Source organism: Pecten maximus, chromosome 12 (assembly GCF_902652985.1).
Source record: "Pecten maximus chromosome 12, xPecMax1.1, whole genome shotgun sequence".
Taxonomy (NCBI): Eukaryota; Metazoa; Mollusca; class Bivalvia; order Pectinida; family Pectinidae; genus Pecten; species Pecten maximus.
In genome coordinates, this window is record NC_047026.1 from 32,175,013 (window position 1) to 32,191,964 (window position 16,952).

At 36.0% G+C, this 16,952-nt stretch overlaps 1 protein-coding gene across 3 annotated transcripts in view; it reads right to left on the reverse strand.

Annotated features, from left to right (window-relative positions):
- Window positions 1–1,048: 1,048 nt before the first annotated feature.
- LOC117339265 (neurogenic locus notch homolog protein 1-like) overlaps window positions 1,049–16,952 on the reverse strand; it is a 100,052-nt gene continuing 84,148 nt past the window's right edge. For 2 of the 3 annotated variants that reach the window (XM_033900751.1, XM_033900750.1), the window contains exons 4-11: window positions 9,701–9,881; window positions 8,225–8,395; window positions 6,475–6,582; window positions 6,035–6,275; window positions 5,602–5,792; window positions 5,265–5,378; window positions 4,860–5,057; window positions 1,049–4,482 (exon numbers count right to left, since the gene is read on the reverse strand). In XM_033900751.1, coding sequence (XP_033756642.1) covers window positions 4,436–4,482; window positions 4,860–5,057; window positions 5,265–5,378; window positions 5,602–5,792; window positions 6,035–6,275; window positions 6,475–6,582; window positions 8,225–8,395; window positions 9,701–9,881 — 1,251 coding nt within the window. In that variant the 3' untranslated portion in view covers window positions 1,049–4,435. The remainder of the gene's footprint in view (window positions 4,483–4,859; window positions 5,058–5,264; window positions 5,379–5,601; window positions 5,793–6,034; window positions 6,276–6,474; window positions 6,583–8,224; window positions 8,396–9,700; window positions 9,882–16,952) is intronic. The other variant, XM_033900752.1, reaches the window with a different exon arrangement.

The window sequence follows — 16,952 nt, forward strand, 5'->3', positions numbered from 1 at the left end:
AGTCAGTCCCATTCAGATCCTTGATTTTATGCATAAGTTGAAAATTTAACTGCCAATTCTTCTGTTAATGTAAATAGCTGATTTTTATCTATGTTTTCATTAAAAATTGGTATCATCATCGAAAATACACAAACTTGATGAATGTCAAAAATTAATTTTTATTTAAGCAATGAACAGTGGTTTTAATGTTGTTATAGTCGATATGGCAGCTAGATGTATGGTGGGCAAATGGCATGGGAACCCATTAGGATTTCCATATGCTACATTTGCCCACCATACATCTTGCTGCCATATTGACTATAACAACATTAAAACCACTGTTCAATACTTATATTTACATTGTCTTACCATTTCCGTCAACTTTAAAAAAAACTGAACCAACAAAAAAAAAATCCCGCCTTTTTTAATGTCACATGACCCACTGGGTGTTATAGCCTGAGGCACTGGGTGTTATAGGCGTATGGTGGCAACTGCCTCTGAGCATTGTGTCAATGGGGAAATGTGGAGCAAATGTAAATATAGATCTGTAACACTGACCCATATATCCTGCACCATAATGTACATGGTGTACATGAAGTTTATCTGGGGACATAATATATAAAAGCTGTTATCATTTGGATATTTTAAAAGTGCTATATCTCTGACAATTAAGATTTATCTCCAATTTAAATAATTCATTTAAATTAATTGTATCGTGTAGGAATTCATTTGATTTCCACCTCTATATCCTTTTGTTTTAAATACATGTAATTCATTTTAAATTTAAATTTAAATGCCCCCCCCCCCCCCCCCCCCCCTAATAGGTATCTGGCTTAAAAGATCATTTATTTTCCTTGCTGGTGTTAATAAGATATATTTCTATACCTTGTGTGAGCCATTACATGTAATTTTGTAACAAAAGCCATGTGTCAGACTGTTGTCAGTGCAGTACCTTTGAAATTTATAGAACCGACTTCCAAAATACCGGTTGAAAGTGAAAATAAAATAAAATTTCTGGTCTTCTTTTGACCAATTCTCTGAAGGAATAAACAACGAGAAAACAGTTTCATCATTTTTACACGTGTTCTTTATTATTTGATATCACTGGCATTCGCTTCATTTGCACTTTCATTTAAAATGTCATCAATTGTAACAAATGAATGTATCACTGACAGCATACATCACTGGTATCCTTGATAACAGGTTATTTTAATATGACGTCATTGATGAAAATCGATAAGTGATGACATTTCATATACCAATGACAATAATATTCCGTTATCAATGATAACAGAGATTATGATGATATTCTGTATTGTAGCGATAACAGGTGATGATTTCGTAAATAACCGATGACATTTACAAATATAACAATAAAGAAGGAAACTTAACATATGACATGACTCAACAATGTGGTGCTTAATCAAAATCAACTTAAACAAAAACAATATCTACACTTCTGTAAAGTGTGACTTTATCCCAAATCCTCAGCTTGACAATATTTACCCTTCCCAAAGTATGACGTCATCCCAAATCCCCAGACTGACAATATCTACTCTTCCCTAATTATGACGTCATCCCAAATCCCCAGACTGACAATATCTACCCTTCCCTAATTATGACGTCATCCCAAATCCCCAGACTGACAATATCTACCCTTCCCTAAGTATGACATCTTATATTCCATGTCTAGCAATTTTCCCCCTACCTCAAAGTCACAAATTCCCAGGTAAGCAAACAATGTATTTAATTTTGAAAATGACTTTTTAAATAAGCAGAAAAAATGTTTATGAATAACATTCAGTGTTTTGTTTTTCATGTTTATGGTCTAAACAATGTGAAAATTAACTTTTTGGTTTCCCTTATATATTTTTGCAGAGACTTAATATTTTGACACAATATTACAGATTTTAAGAAAAAAAGCTACCTTTCTTTACAAAATCAATATGGAACAATGACAGAAAATACATACATGGTTAGCATGGACACTAAAGTTGTGACTATATGTTTAATGCTGTGATTTCTAATTTTACTGGCAGTTTGAAGCATACACATGATAGGGAGCATTAGAGAACATTCTGGTTTACACTTCAACTACCATATCACCTACATATAACTCACGCAATAAACATTGCGCAAAATTCTAAAAAATATACAAATAAACTTTGTATATAACATGAGGTAGATTTATATCGATGTATCTGTCTAAACTGAAAAATTGAATGGTGATGTATGTATTGTTGAATTGAATATTACCTAATTAATTTTGGACACCACTCCCCCACCCTTCCCTCTCTGGAAAAATATATTACATTGCCTATACATATATGTGTTTGTAGTATCAGTCTTTTTGTTGCATCATAAACATTACACGGGGTAGTGTTCATTTTAATTTGTGTTAATATAGGCTCCAAATACATGTACAGTTAAAATTTTTGAATTCACAGAAATAATGATTCTAACTACATTTTTTTCTGTATTAGGAAATGAGATTTCTACTTTACCTACAAACTCAGAATATACATGTTCAGCTATAGTTTATCTATAAACATGCAATGGAAATTTCAAAATATACATAAATATTTCAAAATAAAATTTCATAATTAACAGTTAGAAATTTCAAAATATACAACAAATATTTCAAAATATAAAATGAAAATTTCCTTCATAATTTGCATATGAACATTTGAAAATATGCCCTGGATTACAAATGAAGCAGTTTTCCCAATTCCTAGTATTTCAACATTGATGCTTATTGCATAAGAATGTAATAAGGATGGTACAGGATTTTCTAGATATTCTTCAGACATTCCCGCCATGTTGTTCCTATGGTTACGATGTGATTATGATTGCAATTACACATGTATTCCTGTTTCTCAAATTTTGTCCCTGGAGTTTGTTCAATGTAGCAGAAGAATATATGTTCATTTCATATGGATAAAAAAAAATATTTTCATTTTGGATTCATAAAAAGTTAGATTTAGAAAAACACAAACATCATTTTCTCCCACAAAATTTCAAATATCAAAAAATAAGACATAATTGAACTGCTTCCATACCTGTTTTCTTAAAGTGTCACCTGTAACCTAACACTTGAGAGAATGGTCTACATCAATCATTACCTCACAACCAGATACAGTATATACACATAAATATCGTTATAATTACACAATAATCATTTGTCTGCATACAATACACATACAACATTTAAAGACTGATACATATATTATTACTTGTCATAGCCTCACATCACCACACTCTTTTGTTCCCTAGCAATATTTCAAAGGACAACAACATAGTTTCATCATATTTAACCTCAAACACTAGTAAGTTTTAGACATTCTTTAAGTCTACACATTTAAAGATACACAGTACATTGTACATGTATATAAAATAAAAATAATTCTATGTACTGAAACAAAATTTATGGTGAAATTCAGGAAGTTTGTTCTCCCTTGACTGACAAGAGTTATGGGACTTGTTTGTAGATGTATATAAATAAAAGATTATTTACAAGCTTTTTACAGACTAAGAACACTGCTATATTTACACACAGCCCTTCATATATTGTCTTTGAATATCTCTTATGAACACTATATCTGATAGGTACTGTCACAGACAGGTACCACTTCAGTCCGTGGCTATACCACTCTATACCCTACAGCACGGCAGATCTACCATTAATGGAGGTTACACATGGAGACAAAGTACTTGGTTAGAAGTTCTGAGCCACAGGTAACATGGCCACCAGAGATCACTTTACTTTCTCGCAAAGCAGGTATCCGTGGCAACCAGAGGCCACTTTACTTTCTCGCAAAGCAGGTATCCGTGGCAACCAGAGGCCACTTTACTTTCTCACAAAGCAGGTTTCCGTGGCAACCACAGGCCAGTTTATTTCTCACAACGAAGGTCTCTGTAGTTTTCCACAGTTTCTGCCATTATTATCATTTTCCATTTACATGTCATGGCTTAAAGCTTCCTGTCAGCTCTTTGGATTTCTTTGATAGGCAGAGATCACCAAACATTGTAGGTAATCTTCTTCGGGTTTAACAGAAAATCACAACTGTTGAATTTTCACACTCATGAAAAAGTGTTTTTAGCATTACAGGTATTTGTTAACATTGTTTTTCATATCAACAAAAAATCCAGCTATTTTCTGTTTCTGCACATGAACGGTGGAGTACATCTTATCAACATTTACTTGTTTATGGATCCATGACGTTTATGAATCCACGACGTCCCATGTCATATCACTGTGTGTTTATGTCATAACGATCACATCTTCAATGTCATGATACACTGTCCATTTTAGAGATTCATAATAGTTGACTGCGGTGTACAACACCAACCACAAAGAGTCAAGAATACAAGTACGGACATGTCATCACGATGGTGGGTTGTGTCCTTTGGCAGCGATTTGAGCGATTTATCACAAATGGTCACAGGAAAGCAGATCTCATCGCTCCGTTCGGTTTAGATGTGATAACTTCAAACTTTCCAATACTGAAATGAAAATCAAACATTTAGTCAACAAGAGTTATCCTTCCTGGAACAAGTTATGGCCAACTTCAACAGCTTTAAATCTTATTTAACATGTAATATAAGATATATAGCGTAACCAAGTAATACCTGACACGGTAACCAGTGTGATTAGTAATACTTACAATGTTGACATGATTAGCAATGCTTACAATGTTGACATGATTAGCAATACTTACAATGTTGACATGATTAGTAATACTTACAATGTTGACATGATTAGCAATACTTACAATGTTGACATGATTAGTAATACTTACAATGTTGACATGATTAGCAATACTTACAATGTTGACATGATTAGTCATACTTACAATGTTGACATGATTAGTAATACTTACAATGTTGACATGATCTTCCGTGGTGTGTTGGCCCACATTTGCACTTTCCTTTACGACAGCGACCACCGTTTAGACAGGGAGTTTTACAGATGTGTTTAAGCTTGCGCCGACATCCCTTGCCTGTGAACCCTGGCATACATTGACACTTCTCTGGCTTGATGCACACTGCTCGTGCTCCACAACTCTTACTGCAAACAGCTGTAAAACACACAACCCATTATAGTGGGGCAATATTTCAATCACTGACGTTAAAGAGGAAATTCATCAGAAAAAAATAACTCTTTAAATTAGATTAAGTCTAAAATTAAAACAATAATATAGCGTGGCTATTATGAGAATCTTTATAAAACATAATATGTAAGAACATTTAGTAAGAAATTTTGTTTACAGACCAAATGTACTTACGATTCTGACACATGGCGCCTTTGTATCCCTGTGGACACCGACATGTGTTGTGACCAACACATTTACCGCTGTTGACACATGTTGGAGTACAGGTCGCCGATGGTAACGGCTTCTCTGTTGACAAAAGTAAGATCCCGTAAAACAACACATCAAAATGAGTCATGATATTTACAAACACTGGTGGTAGGTTTTAGAAGTCTACTATAATTCTCTGTTGAATTACTTAGTGATATACCAAATGTGTGATCAACAATCCACATTATATCCCACAAAATCTATATAAGTTAAACCTTTAACAGACTTTAAATAATTTGGTATAAATTGATGTAGGACTTACGTGCTGGTGATTGGCTGGCTGACTTTTTACAGCAGAGGACCCCCGATGTGACTCCCTCTCTATAGGAGCATCCCTTGGTCTTGTCTTTCACCTTGAACACATCTATTCGACCTTGAGATAAGCACGATTGTTTAGAGTATCGTAGTTTTCCGCATTTCCTCCCGAACCCTGCCATGTTTCCCTTTTTACATCTGTGAAAATGAAGGTAAAGAAAAATGAGAATAAAAGTTATTAAAAGACTTCCATGTATATAAATCTCAATTAACACTCATTTTCATGCAAACATCACATCCATATTGTACCAGAGACTTAAACACAATGAGGTCTAGAATTTGAAATGTAATAAAAGGGGTACTACACTACACAAGCATTTAAAACTAACGTCAAAATTTCCAACATGGACTTCAAATTGTAATGAAACAATGAATATTACCTGCGGCAGGTGCCTTGACGACTGGCAGCATTGTAAGCGTAACACCCGTTAACATCAAATACGTCCATCCAAGACAGGTCCCGGAGAATCTCCGAGTCAGTTGGACTACACACTTTCCAGCCTTTCCTACATAGACTCCGGCCTTTCCTGACATGCCCCGCCCACTTTCCAGCACAGGCATGAACATACTCGTGGGTTTGTAATCCTTCCGTGGAACCATCGCGACAGCCCGACAGGTGCTCTGTAACCATACAGGAACAGAATTTATATTCATGTCTTAACAATCGTGATATACCATAATACTATGATCACACTCTGAGGAATGATTTAAAATCAATAAAAGTTTTTCGGTAAGTCCGCCTTAAGTAGATTTAACTTACTTTTTGGCCTTTTCAACTAAAATGTGATCAGGTGTTGGCCATAGGACTGGTCAGACTTACCTCGAATGACCACTATAGAGCTGGCCATATCAATTCCCTCACTGTTGATGACCTCACAACTGTACAGGCCAGAGTCCGACCTTCTCGCCATGGTTACCAGAAGGTCACCTGAACAGGTTAAAGGTCGAAATGAGTACAAGGCATAACATTGATATCAGAATTAAGGAATTATGAATTACTAAATGTAATTTTTCCATTAGAAAACACTCAGTTTTAAACAAAAGCAGCCAAATGATGACTGTTATCTAATCTTCTAGAGGACTGGCATTGATATGGAGCTGTTTGAAGTAGACAATTGTTTATACCTATAGATATAATACTGTTGGTGATTATACTGTTATAACCACAGGTGCTTGACGTGGTGCTATGTAACAAGATTAACATAAAACCTTTAACAAAACATAAAGTACTTCCTGTAGAGGTGCCAACGTTCGCCTAATTTGTATATCACAATGGTTAGTTTGAGCATGGAAATCATACACAACATACGATGTGTAACTGGCTGAAGTGTGAAGAACACAATTTCTTTGATGAAAGAATAATCGAAATAATTGCTTCTAATAATATCTTAACTTTTTGAAAGACATTTTCAAAGTGGAGAATGATGAGCAGACTGGGTCTATCACCACATCAGATAGGATTGGTGTGTTTGAGGAGGTGATGTGGCTATTAGATATAAGTGGCAGGCTTCTGTAAAGCATTCTTTTCTGTTATACATGCTAAACATGATAAAATATCCCATACAATGTGTAACCGAGATCACAGACAATATGTTACCAGGTTTAACCTATGGTATTCAAGTATAAATCTTTTGAAAATTTTTACTTTTTTTTTCAAACTGAATCACAATGGACAATTTTCTTTTGAAATTTACTTTTAAAAATCAACTAAATACTCCAATTAGGACATTTCAGCTGATTCAGTCAAAATATGATGGCTGCCAGATTAAACATTTAATGGACACATGGAACATGCAGAGTATGTGTAAAGCACACTCCTGTTAAGTGCTTCCTGCTCGTTAATCATGAAACAGACACCATATATCCCATAACAGTATAATCACAGACAGCCTACATCCCAATAATGCTATAATCTGCTATCCTGTGCTATCCTGGTTTCTATCCGACTTGTATGGTGATGTAATGGTCGATCCTCTCTAGTTGACCTCACTACATGTAAAGCCCTCCACACAAGCCCCAATGAAGAATTTATATCGCACTACCGACCTGCACTTGAAACAGGCATTTATCTCCTCATGATTGATGGAATGTGCACCAAAATTTCACAGCTTCTGATATATATAGCTTTTATAGCTACAATGTTCCGACCTTCAACCTTAAAGCTAAAATCATATTCTTTCTTTCCTGATCAATTGATAATTCAGTAACTTCCGTTAGATGAGTGTGCATGCTTTATATATCACAGGCTACAATGTACAGTGTGTCTTTTTTTTATTGACAAAATTTTAATTCAATTATGGTTTATTACAAGGTGATTCCCTCCTATCATGTTGATAACCCTGTTAAGTTTACCTTTCCTACAGAAACTAGAAAATGTCTAAGACAAGAATACCCAGGACCTCAAGCTCCTATGCAAAAAATTACATCATGTTCCGAAGGGATCAAATGTGACCTTTGACCCTTTCACCTTGACCACAGAATATGATCATGCAGTTGTAGAACTTTATATTATTCTACTGTGGTAATGTATTGACTGACCAGCAGTGTACATGTTTACTGTCATATTTTACCTGAGGTGAGAAGCTGGATGCGTTTGCTGCCCTTAGTGATCTGTGTCCCATCCTTGTACCATTGGGTGCGAGGGGGCGGGGTTCCACGGGCCTGGCAGGTCAACAAGAAGATCTGACCAGTGGTCACTTGCATCACCGGCCGTGGTCGAACAAGGATCCTTGGTTTCTCCACTAAAACACAACCATTAATCTTTATAGAGTTTATAGTCTATACAAAGTTCATCACAACGTAAAGTTACTTTTCACACACTGGTAATCAGAAGGGACACAATCAAAGTCTGGGAAACAGAAGTTTTTTTTGTTTGTTTTTTTGTCGTTATTATGATCTCTCAATAAAAAATTTGCTCAACTCAGATACCAGGTAAATAATTTATTTTTGTTCATATATTTGTTTCTTCTCTTTAAAACAAAGACTAGACGTTTCCCTTGTGAGGAGAAAACCTGCATGCTACATCCGGAGTAAAATTAAGTACAGGACTATAAACAGCTGTGAAGATTATGAACTATAAGAGTATTGTTATATTAATTTTATAACTTTAGGATGTGGGTTAACCATTCTTAACCTCTCTGTTCATCCCCAATATGGCTACCTGTTCTTCATGAATTAACATAAAAGGCATGTACTTCTCTGTTAAATTACAAGCATCTTCTTCCTGCATTAAATATTTCATGATTCTCCTTTGCAGAAGAATGTCAAAGATTCAATGCCTTACATTTTTTAATACATTTTTGCCATTGCTATTTAAATCAGGCATTCTTCAGAATCTTTTAAAAAATATTTTGACCAAATCAGACAATCATCGGAAGACAAAGGCAACTTAAAATACAATGTTGTCTTCAGGTAAAACATCCATTGACTCTTTATCAACAATTTGGTCCTGTATATTTTACATACTTCCAACTCACTACAAGTCAGTAACTGTATTTTGTCTAATGGTTATTACCTTATCGGTAATCTTTCAGGTTAATAAGTATCCCTTGCTGTGTGTCAAGGTTAATAAGTATCCCTTGCTGTGTGTTAAGGTTAATAAGTATCCCTTGCTGTATGTCAAGGTTAATAAGTATCCCTTACTGTGTGTTAAGGTTAATAAGTATCCCTTACTGTATGTCAAGGTTAATAAGTATCCCTTACTGTATGTCAAGGTTAATAAGTATCCCCTGCTGTGTGTCAAGGTTAATAAGTATCCCTTGCTGTGTGTCAAGGTTAATAAGTATCCCTTACTGTATGTCAAGGTTAATAAGTATCCCCTGCTGTGTGTCAAGGTTAATAAGTATCCCTTGCTGTGTGTCAAGGTTAATAAGTATCCCTTACTGTGTTTCAAGGTTAATAAGTATCCCCTGCTGTGTGTCAAGGTTAATAAGTATCCCTTACTGTATGTTAGGGTTAATAAGTATCCCTGACTGTGTGTCAAGGTTAATAAGTATTTCTTACATTGTTAATAACTAGTACAGCAGGCAGAAAACCGTAGTGTTTACCTGCTTTGAACTCACTTGGCTTGCGACAACACAATACTCCAGACATGGTAGGACGATAGTGACATGCAGTGTTGAAGTGGGCATCAACGCAACAACTCGCATCAATCCGACCTCCGGAGATGCACGATGTCTGACCAAAGTTTTGGTGAGGGCAGCCCACTCCAATTCCAGCTAAGTCGTCCTGTAAATTCAAGGTTTCCGATAAATAAACTTTTCTTAGTTTTAATCTAATGACTCAGAGTGAAATCATGTATTGTACAAAGTATACCACATAGAGTATATAACATATGTTGAATATTGACTAGGTGATCCTATTTAAGTAGAGTATTATCTCAAACGTTATCAGAAGCAAAACAATGTCAGGGCTTAGATATTAAATCAGTAGTTGAGGGTTTCGGCAAGATTGTTGTGTGGGAAGGATGCCATTCTCAGGAAAAGCTTTTGTCTCAGTGTGTATCAGTCTTCAGGAAAAAATTGTATTCCAACTCTGCCCTTTAAAAGGCAAACTGTATCATAAAACAGTGATGGGGCCATTAAAATCCTGAACCATTTAGATGTAGGTGAAGGAATGGGGTCAGATCACCTACAAACTGATTACCTGTAAACGGTCACAAATAATGAACGCCACATTAAACATATTTCTCAACCAGGTTCTAAACTCGTAAAGACAGTGTTTTATGATGCGATAGGCTACCAACAAGTGAATGACAAAGATTTCAATACAATTCAATGATCATAAACAGAAATCTTTATTGAATTCTCAGGAAAATTATCTTTATTCTCACGAATAGTTAAACTACCAAAGATTTGAAATGTCTGGGGCCGTTATACCTCACATTAAGTTTGAAATCTCATCGACACCAACTGAAGAATTTGTACAATTACCAGTAGGTGATTGGTTCTCTGTTTATTATAGCAGACATTGCCTACACAATTATAGTCTTACAAAAGAAAAGGCAAGAGATGGTATCCCAAACACCTATATCCATACCAACCAACAGGTGAAATACCATTTATACAGGTAGAAAGTTTACAGGTAAACTCTCTCCATACCAGGTAATGTGTTAGAAGACAAAGCCAAATCAACCATAAACAAAAAAATGTCAAATGAAATTTTAATTTACTGAATCTTGTACTGAACATAAATAAAGCCCCATTAAACTGAAAAGGACCCAGCTTATTATCATACGAAATTATATCAAATGCAAGTGCTGAATAATTTATAAATTCTAGGGCATTGCTTCTTTTTTCCTGTTTACGATCTGAAAATTATGTATTTCTGATATTTTAGATATTCTGTGCTGACAATTGAAGTTCCACCATATAAATTTTAATTTACACTTTCATAAAGCCCCCTATCCAGTATATGATGGTATATGTTACACTGAGATTTCTTTGGTAAACTTTTTAGCCTGAGACTGTGACCATAAATCTCTACATGATTAAGCGGTTTCTTTGTTACAGATAATATCCTTTTTTTGTAATAACTGCCATGGTTTTTCTGCTGCCAATAATTTCAGAAGCTGTTTGAGTACAGGGACCCCTGTGTGGGGTGGAGTATAGCTTTTACATTGTTAATCTAATCCAGCAGGACAAACACAGTTTAACTCCATTTTGTTAGACATCTTCTTCTGGGGAGTGCAAACAGAGACCCGTAAAAATCGTAGATAATTGTTGGGGGACGGATGTTGTAAGTAGGTACACATGTGGACGAATCAGGAACAATGTTAGATATTTCTTCTAGGTGTCGTGTATGTTGTTGGCCATGTATCGAGTGTGCGTTTGTACGCCAACATAGCGTACCTGTGAGGTTGGTAATCAGGTGGTTTACAGGTGTATAGACTTATTACTACCTACATTAGTGTCCATTAATCTGACATAACCCAGACATTGTCATACAGGTACAAACCTACCAGGCATTGTTATAGATACAAACCAAAATGCAACCAGGCACTGTCATACAGATACAAACCAACCAGGCACTGTCATACAGATACAAACCAACCAGACACTGTCATACAGATACAAACCAACCAGACACTGTCATACAGATACAAACCAACCAGGCACTGTCATACAGATACAAACCAACCAGGCACTGTCATACAGATACAAACCAACCAGACACTGTCATACAGATACAAACCAACCAGGCACTGTCATACAGATACAAACCAACCAGGCACTGTCATACAGATACAAACCAACCAGACACTGTCATACAGATACAAACCAACCAGGCACTGTCATACAGATACAAACCAACCAGGCACTGTCATACAGATACAAACCAACCAGGCACTGTCGTACAGATACAAACCAGCCAGGCACTGTCGTACAGATACAAACCAACCAGGCACTGTCGTACAGATACAAACCAACCAGGCACTGTCGTACAGATACAAACCAGCCAGGCACTGTCGTACAGATACAAACCAACCAGGCACTGTCGTACAGATACAAACCAGCCAGGCACTGTCGTACAGATACAAACCAGCCAGGCACTGTCGTACAGATACAAACCAACCAGGCACTGTCGTACAGATACAAACCAGCCAGGCACTGTCGTACAGATACAAACCAGCCAGGCACTGTCGTACAGATACAAACCAACCAGGCACTGTCGTACAGATACAAACCAGCCAGGCACTGTCGTACAGATACAAACCAGCCAGGCACTGTCGTACAGATACAAACCAGCCAGGCACTGTCGTACAGATACAAACCAGCCAGGCACTGTCGTACAGATACAAACCAGCCAGGCACTGTCGTACAGATACAAACCAGCCAGGCACTGTCGTACAGATACAAACCAGCCAGGCACTGTCGTACAGATACAAACCAACCAGGCACTGTCGTACAGATACAAACCAGCCAGGCACTGTCGTACAGATACAAACCAGCCAGGCACTGTCGTACAGATACAAACCAACCAGGCACTGTCGTACAGATACAAACCAGCCAGGCACTGTCGTACAGATACAAACCAGCCAGGCACTGTCGTACAGATACAAACCAGCCAGGCACTGTCGTACAGATACAAACCAGCCAGGCACTGTCGTACAGATACAAACCAACCAGGCACTGTCGTACAGATACAAACCAGCCAGGCACTGTCGTACAGATACAAAACTATTACATTCCAGTCTTATGATACACAGGTACCACACTGATTAAAATTGAGAAATGTCAATCAATCAAGATTATCAGATGAAACACAATCAGAAATATATCATTAAGTGTAGATATTTGATACAGACACCCAAATATTTCAGCTTATCTGCAATAACAACTCTTTCAGTTTCTTTACTGTAAACATTTACCCCCAGTAGATATTTGGGTTTCTGTACTGTTTACTCCCCAGTAGATATTTGAGTTTCTTTACTGTTTACTCCCAAGTAGATATTTGGGTTTCTGTACTGTTTACTCCCCAGTAGATATTTGAGTTTATTTACTGTTTACTCCCCAGTAGATATTTGAGTTTCTTTACTGTTTACTCCCCAGTAGACTTTGGGTTTCTTTACTGTTTACTCCTCAGTAGATATTTGAGTTTCTGTACTGTTTACTCCTCAGTAGATATTTGAGTTTATTTACTGTTTACTCCCAGTAGATATTTGGGTTTCTTTACTGTTTACTCCCCAGTAGACATTTGGGTTTCTTTACTGTTTACTCCCCAGTAGATATTTGGGTTTATTTACTGCTTACTCCCCAGTAGATATTTGAGTTTATTTACTGCTTACTCCCCAGTAGATATTTGGGTTTCTTTACTGTTTACTCCCCAGTAGATATTTGAGTTTATTTACTGTTTACTCCCCAGTAGATATTTGGGTTTCTGTACTGTTTACTCCCCAGTAGACATCTGAGTTTATTTACTGTTTACTCCCCAGTAGATATTTGGGTTTATTTACTGCTTACTCCCCAGTAGATATTTGGGTTTCTGTACTGTTTACTCCCCCAGTAGATATTTGGGTTTCTGTACTGTTTACTCCCCAGTAGACATCTGAGTTTATTTACTGTTTACTCCCCAGTAGATATTTGGGTTTATTTACTGCTTACTCCCCAGTAGATATTTGGGTTTCTGTACTGTTTACTCCCCAGTAGACATTTGAGTTTCTGTACTGTTTACTCCCCAGTAGACATTTGGGTTTATTTACTGTTTACTCCCAGTAGATATTTGAGTTTCTTTACTGTTTACTCCCCAGTAGATATTTGAGTTTATTTACTGCTTACTCCCCAGTAGATATTTGAGTTTATTTACTGCTTACTCCCCAGTAGATATTTGGGTTTCTTTACTGTTTACTCCCCAGTAGATATTTGAGTTTATTTACTGTTTACTCCCCCAGTAGATATTTGAGTTTATTTACTCCCCAGTAGATATTTGAGTTTATTTACTCCCCAGGATATTTGAGTTTCTGTACTGTTAACTCCCCAGTAGATATTTGGGTTTCTGTACTGTTTACTCCCCAGTAGATATCTGAGTTTATTTACTGTTTACTCCCCAGTAGACATCTGAGTTTATTTACTGTTTACTCCCCAGTAGATATTTGAGTTTATTTACTGTTTACCCCCAGTAGACATGAGTAAGATCACAGGTTACAGGTATTTACTGTTTACTCCCAGTAGACATGAGTAAGATCACAGGTTACAGGTATTTACTGTTTACCCCCAGTAGACATGAGTAAGATCACAGGTTACAGGTACATCATTCACAGAACATGTGGCTTCCTTGAACACCAGACTATAAACTAAAAAGCCAGGAAATATTAAATCATAAATCATTTTATTGTGATCCATCTCGCTGCCGTTAATTCTCCATTACAGCTGATGATGGAAGATTAAGACTATCTATGGCAAGGAAAGACCCGCCACTGGTGAGCATGCCAATACCTACGACAAAAACATGTACTTTTGGCAAACAGTGGTATGTTCCCTTCAGATGACTACAAACAAGTAGTAGACAGTGACTATATATATACTAGTTAGCTTTCAATGATATTTTACATCATCATTCAATGAAAAATGAGTCTTATATAATCCAAAGTGCATTTTTGTATAATTTCTATTTATTTAACCAACAAGTCTTCACTTTTATGAAAAATATACAGTCTTTGTATACATTAGATTTGTGTGGATACCTTTTACATTAAGCCAGTAGAATATGCGAGGAAAGGATATGTAGATAACTGTTAAATACGGGGAATGGCCTATCTGATGTGGACGGAACACATGACGCGGGTAACTCTGTGTTGTAGACTTTCCCCTCGTGTGGCCGAGTCACTGGGTATGAAATTAAGGAATATCTTTCACAAGACTGCTTCTTTATAAATGAGATAATTAAGGTACAGATTCCTTAAACCTACTGTCCTTTCAAAGTGTCTGGTGTCGCAAGTACAACGACAGGAAAATGATGTGTGATCTTTATTGACTATTATACATGAAGTAGAAAATGTTTTCATTCTACTTTATAAATATCTTAAACCTTAACTTATAAAAGTCCTCCATATTTCTGTAGTGATATATTTCTCCAGAACATGAAGGGACATTCAATATGTTATAATAATTGAGAATTACAAACAAAATTTGCTGATATGTGTAAGGAAGAGAAGATATTCTAAAAATCTGACCTATGACATAAAGTAATTGAATTTGTATCATTACAGTCGTGATAACTAACTGAACATTGTTCTCTGTTGATCTGGATCCATCAGCTCCTACCGAGTGATGACAGGTCTAGTTAGTATATACAATACATACCAGCTCAGTGATTTATGTAACACCTAACCACTACGACCTTATGTCAGGTTTAACATGTCATTAGTCCACCAGCTTTTGTCTTTACAACTTTGAAGTTTTTTATCCATTGTATCGACCAATGTCCCCTGCCGGAGGTGTTGGCTACTGTTATTGTTTATGTACCATGGAGCTGAATACAAAATTCTGCCATGTAATAGCGATACAGCATATTATATTTTAATTGTGTGTATTAATTATTACTCAGTCAACACAATTTGAACAGCTATATATATCCGCTGATAAAGATAACATATTTTTACACATAATGAGATCTAAAGATACAAGGATTACTTGAGGAAAATATAACAGAAATCGTGTTGGCGCTATGTCGAAAACTTCGCCGATCTTCTATCTGTGGGGTAAATAAACAGGGAGATAAGACCTTATATAGAGGCATTTGTTCCATTCAATGTTAGATAACACTGGTTAGTTATTTACAGGTGTTAACAAACAGTCCGGGGGCATCCATACAAGCATTCTCTTAAACTCATTACGTACACTTCTACCGCCATGTTTTCTATAGATTTTATTTTGAAAATTTCTTTAAAATTTTTGTTCATTTTTCTATGCATGAAGGATACAAATTAAAACGACAAGACAGTATAAAGACAACATAGGTGTGAATAAGTCAATTTAACAAACAAATAGTTTGCGGTAGGAGGTAAGAACTGAGAGGTGGGGGTGGTAAATAATTGAGGTGTATGATGAGGTAATATCGTAGCTGATAAACCCACTTCCATGACACTTCAGCAATGTTCTGTACAACTTTTGTCCAAATTTCTAAACCTTTGAGAAGATTCGGATGCCAGGGGGTGTGTAACACATTATCAACGTGTCAGGGTTTTGTTTACTTAAAAACTTAATATCATACACCTCAGTATATTACACAAGGCCAATCTTTCTCTGCAGGAGTTGTAGTAATCAATGACAGTCAATAATCGATCATCACGCCTTCCTTATAATTCTCCACAAACATTCACAAGGAAAAAATGACTTAACAACAAAAAACTGACACTTATCGTGGAAATATGGACACTTCACTTGGGAATTCGGACATTGCAAAATTTATTATGGAATTTGGCCACAGAATTTGCATTGTCACAAAGTAAAACAAATCTTGTAAAATTTACAGATGCTTTTAGCTATAAAGCCCATGTTATATATCTTTTCTTTTGTGAATGTTTTACAGTAAACTATTTAAAGACAAGAAGAAATTTACCCTCAATTAAAATAAACACTATCATTTACTGTTCAGCAGTACTAAAACCTGGTAAAAGGCAGTATAATTTATATAACTATTGACGGGTGATGTATCATACGGTACAACCATAAAAAGTAAAAATTTCTTCTCCAATCTCAGAAATGAAAGAAAAAATTCTATACCAAACTGTTTTATTTATATATAGTAATATGTCATATCTATAAATTTTAAATCGTTTTAATGGATTGCTCTTGGTGT